The sequence below is a fragment of the Nannobrachium achirus genome, assembly GCF_963921795.1.
Source record: "Nannobrachium achirus genome assembly, chromosome: 23".
In the NCBI taxonomy this organism is placed as follows: domain Eukaryota; kingdom Metazoa; phylum Chordata; class Actinopteri; order Myctophiformes; family Myctophidae; genus Nannobrachium; species Nannobrachium achirus.
The window spans coordinates 38890083-38898294 of NC_137830.1; the positions used below are offsets into that span (position 1 = coordinate 38890083).

At 40.8% G+C, this 8212-nt stretch overlaps 1 protein-coding gene across 1 annotated transcript; it reads right to left on the minus strand.

Annotated features, from left to right (window-relative positions):
- Window positions 1-905: 905 nt before the first annotated feature.
- usp18 (ubiquitin specific peptidase 18) lies at window positions 906-7412 on the minus strand (the record flags this gene model as incomplete). Its single annotated transcript, XM_080754367.1, has 10 exons — window positions 906-1896; window positions 2218-2261; window positions 2674-2805; window positions 3099-3263; window positions 4087-4182; window positions 4779-4913; window positions 5044-5123; window positions 5311-5453; window positions 6374-6423; window positions 7407-7412. The coding sequence occupies 10 exons, from the start codon at window positions 7410-7412 to the stop codon at window positions 1821-1823; spliced, it is 927 nt and encodes a 308-aa protein (XP_080610493.1). The 3' UTR covers window positions 906-1820.
- Between the last annotated feature and the right edge of the window lie 800 nt (window positions 7413-8212).

Consider the following 8212-nt stretch of genomic DNA (forward strand, 5'->3'; position numbering starts at 1 on the left):
GGTTTCACAGTGTGTGTGGTCTGATCTCAGACAGAACCCCCTCACCAGTGCTTTTAAATCTTTACCTCCACCTAGTGGGCTTTGCTAGAATAATAGTACAACAACCCTTGCTTAGGGTTAGCCTCCAAAGTGTGAGGAACGACAAACTCAGAAGACCAAAATTAAATCAAAATACACTACATTCAAATTCATTGAACGGTTTTGAGTTAATCTGTGTTTCCGGGATCAAGTACATGGGCCCTGTGTCACCCTATAGAGACTGAGTGGTACCTTGTCTTTGTAGGCTACACTATAGACCACTGAAGCGTGATGCACATTTTCCACCCAATTAAGGGATTCTGGTTCCATCACCTTGCCAGATTAATGATAAAATGAATAGGGCAACATAGGACAACAGCACTATTTTGCAGGATCGTTTGATTTAAAATGGATGTTTTATTTGTTAACGTGGTGTGGAAAAGTTGTATTATGTTTTTCTTTCTAAAAATGTCTGTTTGTCCTACATGACGAATGGCTTCCTTATCTATGGACCTGCAGTTAAGTAGAAGATGAAAATCGCTAGTATTAACCGCCGTTCAGCCCAAAGATGACAACACTTCAGTGATCTATTCATATAATTCATGCATCAAACTGGAACCGAAAGTTAGATAAAACTTGAAACTTGAAATCAATGGGAGCCAGCTTATGAACAAATAATATACGAAATGATTCAATGTCGTATAATCAGTTCAGGAATATCAAAGAAGACATATCACACATCTGATCACTTGTTTTTCGATATATTGCAGAATATGCAATTTTATTGAAGCGAGGTATCTAAACAGCACCAGCTCTTATTGCTGCACATTCAGAAACGTACTCTGTGCTCTTTACGTACCTCAATAAAATGATATAGTGTACACACGTCTTCTTTTATTTCCTTTATCAGGTTATTTTATAAAAGAAAGTCTTTATTCATAAGTTTGCCCACCTGGCTCTCATTGACTTCAATGAATTCCATCCAACGTCCAGCTCCAGTTTGCCTCCCAGTGCGACGAATCTGCCAGCTGGAATCGCTGGACAGAGAAAATGACGTAGATGTCACTTCCTTCATTTTCCACTCCTCGGTTGTAAACTAAGGACGCATTTCGACTGGCAAAGAACCGGTTTGGGTTCTTTCTCCCACCTATGGGATGAACCAGAGGTGAGCTTTTCCACCGAGAACCGAGTTGGTTCGAAACGGGAACACAAAATCCTTGGTTCCTCTTGTTCAATCTGGTGGAAACGCAAGCCGGTTCGCAAGAACGAACCAAGGTTATTTTGGTGGAAAAGGCCCCCAAGAGCCCCTTTACATGAGGGTTAGGGCTCACGCATACTCCAGGTGAAGTGATAGCTCTTCACTTTTTAAGGTGATAAGCTATCACTTTTTTAGGTGATGTCAGAAAGTAAAAGCAGAGCAGACATGTCTGGGTTTGCTAATGACGTAAGGTTGTAGTTTTCTGACTTTAGAAAACTACACTGCAGTGATAGCTGCTCACTCCACCCTGGACTATGAATGAGCCTTCAGAAGCTCCAACTCTTCCGAGATGTAGTGATGTGATATTGTGTAAACAATGTAAAAAGAAGCAACATGGCAACATTCAATCATAGTGTAATATCTAAACAAGATATATAACAGCATGTTATAAGCAGAATTTCGAGTTTTGGTTTACGCAAAATACATACAGTGGGATAAAAAAAACACTTGAGCGCTCTGAGGTGGGAAGTTCCGTCAGAAACTTCCCAGTTCCCACTTGGCATGAACGCACCATATTCCATGACTCCAGCATCATGTCCATTCATCAGCCTGAACACTGGGGCTGCTCCTCTTCTTCTTCTCTGGTACTTCTTCTATACAGTAACATGTAGGCTGTGTCACTGTTGAAAGGTTTTTTAAATGCTTTTTTTAATTGATACTTTTGACACTAAAGGTAGTGTGTGACTGTGAAGTGATATTCTCTTTTTTTGGTCAAACAAAAGGTTGAAGCTCTATATTAAGATGGTAATAATTGCAACAGTTCAATAGCAGGGGTCTCCCTGTCTCTCCATCTCTATAATGAGCAGAAACATATTTTCAGGGTCGGATGCCAATTTCCAACCAATCAGGAAGAGAGTATCCATTTATTGTTTTTCTTTTTTTTAAAGAAAATCACTCACTAAAATAATATCAACTGAAATATTTCAGGGTGAATACTTTACCTGTGTCCGCCTCCATATGAGCTCTGTACCTCCTCCCAGCTGGCCTAGGTGTTGACAAGTTAAACAATAGTCAGAGAATAAGAAAGACATCTGACAAATAATTATATTGTGTTTGTGTGTGTGTGTGTGTGTGTGTGTGTGTGTGTGTGTGTGTGTGTGTGTGTGTGTGTGTGTGTGTGTGCACACACTTGAACTCATATAGTAACCCCTGCCCCTCCCCATATGCACAGGGAACATGGTGCAGTCCAATTGCCAGCTCCTTATAGCTGATCTGAAGCAGCTGGTACGTGTGTGGCCAGCCATTTTAACTTCAGTAATAGACAACTCCTCAAAACAACACAACTTAACCCTGTAGATTAGAGATTTCCCCTACAAGGGACAGAGGGGCCAACTCATTTTGAATTTTAAAAACAAACATTAAAATGCTTAAAGTAATTTCAGAAGCTGAAGACCAACCTGTCTTACATGGCTGTCATCTGCATAGTGCCAGTTAGGGTTCCCCTTGTGACGAACGTAAGCAGTGTAGTGTCCAAACATTACGGTACCAGAGTGCACTATTACCGCATACAAAACATATCTGCCTTCAGTCTGAAAGAACACAAAATCATATTAATAATGCAAAAAAGGGTAACACCATACTGTAGGCTACATACAATCTCCAGATTGCACACCGTACATATTTTATTAACTAGGCTACTTCTAATCTACTGTATATACTTAGTTGACTGGGGTCCCCAAGGGCCCTATACTAGTCTACTCCAAAAATAGTTGATCTACAAGCTCACAATGCCTCTCAACAATGCAACAGGTTGTGAGCTGGTGGATCGGCTATTTCCGCCTCTCTCCAGAACAGGGATTCTAGGGTTCATGTGGTTAAGTACCTTGACAAAGTTCCTTGAAAATGTCTCTTCTGTCAGGATCTGCAAACAGTCAAAGGTTTCCGGAAAAGTAACTCTGCAGTGGAGTTTTGTAATGTTGCCACGAGAATTACGAAATCTCTTCAGGTGCACACACAGAACAGAGGGCATGGAGTGCAGTCTGAGACCCTAAAGAGACAAGTGTTGTTTGAGCTTGCTAGTCAATAATTCTTTGGCCACACAGTAAAATCATGAGTGTTCATTTAACCCTGAGAGCACAAAATGAATATATTTGTACACTCTCAGAGTTACAGGTTGATCTGGTTCCATTTGTACTTTGTATATTACCCCTTTTTATTTCCAATTTAGTCATTATGCCAATGAATTCCTCCCACCTGTCAGTGTGGAGCCCCGCTCCTCCTGTTAAACATTCCCTACTGAAAGTTGCCGCCCTAGCCCGTACTGGGAATACGTGACAAATATCACACTCCTGGCCGGCTTTGGTCCCCCAAACACAGGTTAATTGTGGGTGTCGCTCTCCATTCCGAAATGTCACCACTCCGAAATTGACTTCTTATTGTCGGAGTGGCGACACTTCCATAGGGGTTAAGTTTAGGGTACAGGTTAGAGATAGGGTTAGTGAAGGAATGGAGACATGTCGGAAAGGAGACATGTCGGAGTGGCGGGGTGTAACTGTTAATTGTGTCCGTGTAGGCACTCAGCAAGCCAGACACCGCGGTGGATTTGAATTAATGGACTCTGCAGTGCTAGGACCTGCCCAGCACTGCCCCACCCGAGTGGCTCGTTTTTTTTTTTTTTTTTTTTTTCAGTAGTCTGACAGGAAGTGGGAAGAGAGAGTGACACGCAGTAAAAGGTTGTCGGGATGGGTAGTCGAACTCGCGACACGCTGTCAGGCAGCCTAGGTGCCTGGACCGCTACATTAGCCGCCAGAGGCCAGAGTTAAATTAACACTCAGGATTTTACATTGTATATCAATGGATAAAGAACGCACCTGTTTAGATGGAGTCCTTTTTGCACACTGTGCACAATAGCAAATGTTACTTCCCCGAAGCTCCTGAAGTTCGAAGAGAGATGCCATGCAGCCTTCCTGAAAATGTTGGAAAATGGAAAAAGTATTACGGTACGTTAATTATGACTAAATCAACTGAATCCCAGGCAGTCATATACAGTATGTCTTACATGGGCAACTGGCGGCCTGGGGGCCACATGCGGGCCCCATCTTCACTTAATGCGGCCCGCAGCAAGTTAATAGCCTATCAGAATACCAATATTATTGATTTCAGCTGTTCCAATTCCAAACATGCAAACAAGACCTGCTTTAATTACTTCAGTCTATATTAGTAGTCTAATGACTAGCATTAAAATTGTATTGTCTTTTACTATATTTTTTATGTCCAATGTATTTGTATTTAAGTTCATAAAGTAAATGAATATAAATAGCAAAAAACAATTCAGGACTGCAATTAAACAATAGTAAAAAAATAACAGATCTACAAGCTCAAAACATGTTGCAGCGTTTTGAGCTGGCTATTTTTGCAACTTTCTGTGAATGACGAAGTAGGGCATTAATTATGAAAAATGAGATAAGAGGTTTTGGCCCTCTGGAGTGAGTGTGGAAATATAGTGGCCCTCTCCATCATCAAAGTTGCCCACCCCTGCAGTATGTAGTAATAATGGTCTCACCAGCGAGTTGTGACCCTCAAGTATGTGCAGAGGGAGACTGAGCAGGTAGCTGGCCTCAGACTGGATGTGACCGCATTCTAAACACTCAAGGTGATTTTCAACTGAAATCTTGTATAGACTCTGGATATCAAGAGCCTATAGAGAAGAGCAGATAGAGTTAAATATGATATGGGACATAGGAAGCTAATGCTCAATAATAGCAGTTGCTAAATGCAAATTAACAAGGATATATGTCATAATTTGAAAAAACAAAACAACAACCAACCACTGCTTTGTCATCCATCTGCTGATGCATTAAGTTCAGAATAGCGAGGAACACCTCATCAGCATCATGCTGGATATAAACTACAAAGCAAAAATGTTGATATCTGTAAACCTTACAGTACATAGCAGAAGCCACACTATGTGACAGTGACAAGCAATATACTTTATATCCCCAAAGTGCACACACACACACACACACACACACACACAAACCCACACACACACACACACACACACACACACACACACAGTAGATAAGTGCTCATACGTCGAATGTGGTTTTTGTCCAGGCAGCGGAGGAAATCTGCATGAGGAGTAGGCTGAGACTGGTCACTCTGCAAGGCTCGAAGGACTCTCTTTAGTTGCAGGGGGACATTATGACTGTCTCGTTCAGTATCCCCTGGTTCCCACCTTATGGAATGTGAAATGAATAATCATGATCTATGATGTATCTGTTACATACTGTATAGCCCTGCGTTCATTATTGTCTAATTATCCAGGATGGTACCAGTAAGACTCCCTAATCGGGAGATAAGCGTCCGTCAGGTTGCATGTATACACAAATTGCAAAAAGCCACCTCATGGTGGCGCTAGAAGAGGGGCATGTGAGAAATCAGGGCCAGAGGTTGAGGTTTGCCAGCCAAGGAGCGTGTGTGCAAGGTTTGGCATGGATAGGGGCAACGGTGCCAGAGATAAGAGTAGGGGCAAAAGTGTGACGTGACGTGAAGTGACGGACTGACTGACAGCCAGTGGAGGTTTTCATAGTAACATGGGGATGTTGTGACAGGCATTGACACTAAGGCTTGCCCACCTGCCCCCGGCAGGTAAATAAAACATCAGGGCAGGTGAAGTTGGCTTTCAGGTTGCCCGACAGGGCAAGTGCTCATTTGAGAGGGGACACAAATGTCTATAAACACAACACAAGATATCTGTCTAAACATCTGAACGTGGCCAGTGCGCTGTGTCTTCTGGTCTGTGGAATGTAAAATAAGAGCACTATTTACCTATAATGTGCTGTTTTTACTGTTGCTACATTTAAAAATATAAAAAGTGTGAAACCATAGACATATTCAATCATAGCTAAAGTATTTGGTATTTGGATTTGGAGGTATTGAGGTATGACATTTTATCGCACAGACCCAGAAAGTAAAGAAATAAGTGTTAAATTGAGCGGTAATTAAAATCGTACCTATCATTTTATTATGGACGATTTACTTTTCGGGCAAGTGGGCATTACCTTCGGGCAAGTAGAACATGACCTGTACTTGCCCGATGGGCAAGTGCCTCTGAGACCTTAGTGTCAACCCCTGTGTGAGGATCTGTGGACTTACTTGTCTAGTATGTGTGTCAGTTCCCAGGTAGCAGAGAAAGACTTACTTGTCTAGTATGTGTGTCAGTTCCCAGGTAGCAGAGAAAGACTGCAGTAAAGCGTTCACACAGCAGGACAGACCATAGTTCCCGAGACCTCGTATCCCTGCAATATCACATCAGTCAGTGCATCTTCTATCTTAGATAGTATTCTAGACAAATCTTTTTTTTTTTCACCAGATCAATTTATAATTTCTGACTGAACATCAACATAACATTAAATGTAGTGTAGGTTTTCTGGGAAAAAACAGAGTTGAATTAAATAGCTCTATATTCTGATAGTAGGCAGTAGCATCTATAGTATTCGGTAGGGGGTCTCCCTGTCTCGCTAGCTCTTTATTAAACTGAAAATGAATTTTCAGGTCAGAATAAAAATTGTATCCAGTCAGGATTGAAAACAAATTAGCTGACACATTTGGAATAAATGAGTAGGCCTACTACTATAGGCACTCCTGATTGGCTGAAAATATGGTGTCATCAGTAACAGTTTCACTTGAATCCTTATTGGTTAAAATTGGTATCCGGCCAAATGCAATTTATGTTGTTTTAGCAGCAAAGCCAGTGATCTCATCATGTGACCAACAAACACCAACACGAGGGCTATTATTAAACATTTATTCTAACAAAACAATATCACTTATGCCTCATTCACACTACAGATAGGCTATATAGTTGAACGTTTTGCTTGGTAATTCAATGTAATCTCAATGGAAACCAGCTTTAAAGGCTGGGCATGTCGGCTGTCCTTGGAATCCAGCCTTTAAAGCTGGTTTCCATTGAGATTACATTGAATTACCAAGCAAAACGTTCAACTATATATCTGTAGTGTGAATGAGGCATTAGGCTACCTGTTCGCAACTAACATCGCACATTCAATAAAGGAAAATACATCATTACCAGAACTTCCAGAAGAGTAAGACCTTATGTAAGGACGACGATCAATTGAGGAGCCACTTCCTCCCATATGCCAATAATAACGTGACCGTGACATGTCACTGACATCGAAGAGCACGCAGCAAGTGTAGGCTACTGTAGACTGTAAAGCAGCAGCAACGGTGTTAAATTAACTTTCAGTTTCTATTCTGTTGTGAGCTTTCTGTAAACGAAACTTACCGTATGAGGACATCTATGGGAGGATGGCGAGACTGCAGGACAGTCTACCTTTAATTCTGGACCAAATTACACATGATATCAGATCAGAGCCTCAGACCAAATCATGTCTCCCGGTGTTCTTACATTTTGGGGTGCCAATAAAGTAAACAATGCCAAATGTGTTAATGCAAATAAAAAAATGTGTTTGATGTGTTAGCCTATACAGACAATAAATTCATTCTGGACCAAATTATACATAGGCTAATATCAGATCAGACCAAATAATGTCTCCCAATGTTCTTACATTTGGGCTGGCCAATAAAGTAAAAAAATACCAAATGTGTAAATGCAAATAAAAACTTGAAATGAAAGAGGTTGCAAATGGTAGGCCTATAAATAACAAATGAGAGTAACATCTGTCATTAGCCTACTTATTTCCATGACAAACAGCTGTTGTAATGGAAATAAGTAGGCTTTTTTTACACGAAAAAAGAAGAAAATATGTTTCTTCAGTCAACACGTTTTTAAGTTTCAGTGTCAAAAAGACCCAGAACAACATGGAATGCAATACATATTATGTGGCTTGCTGTCCATTTATTTATGAAACAGGTTCCTGGATTTAAAGAAAAAGTAGGATATCTTAGGAGTTATTCTTTTAAATATGTCAATAACTTTGGAGTGATCAATATCAATGCAAAAAAAGCCTGGGT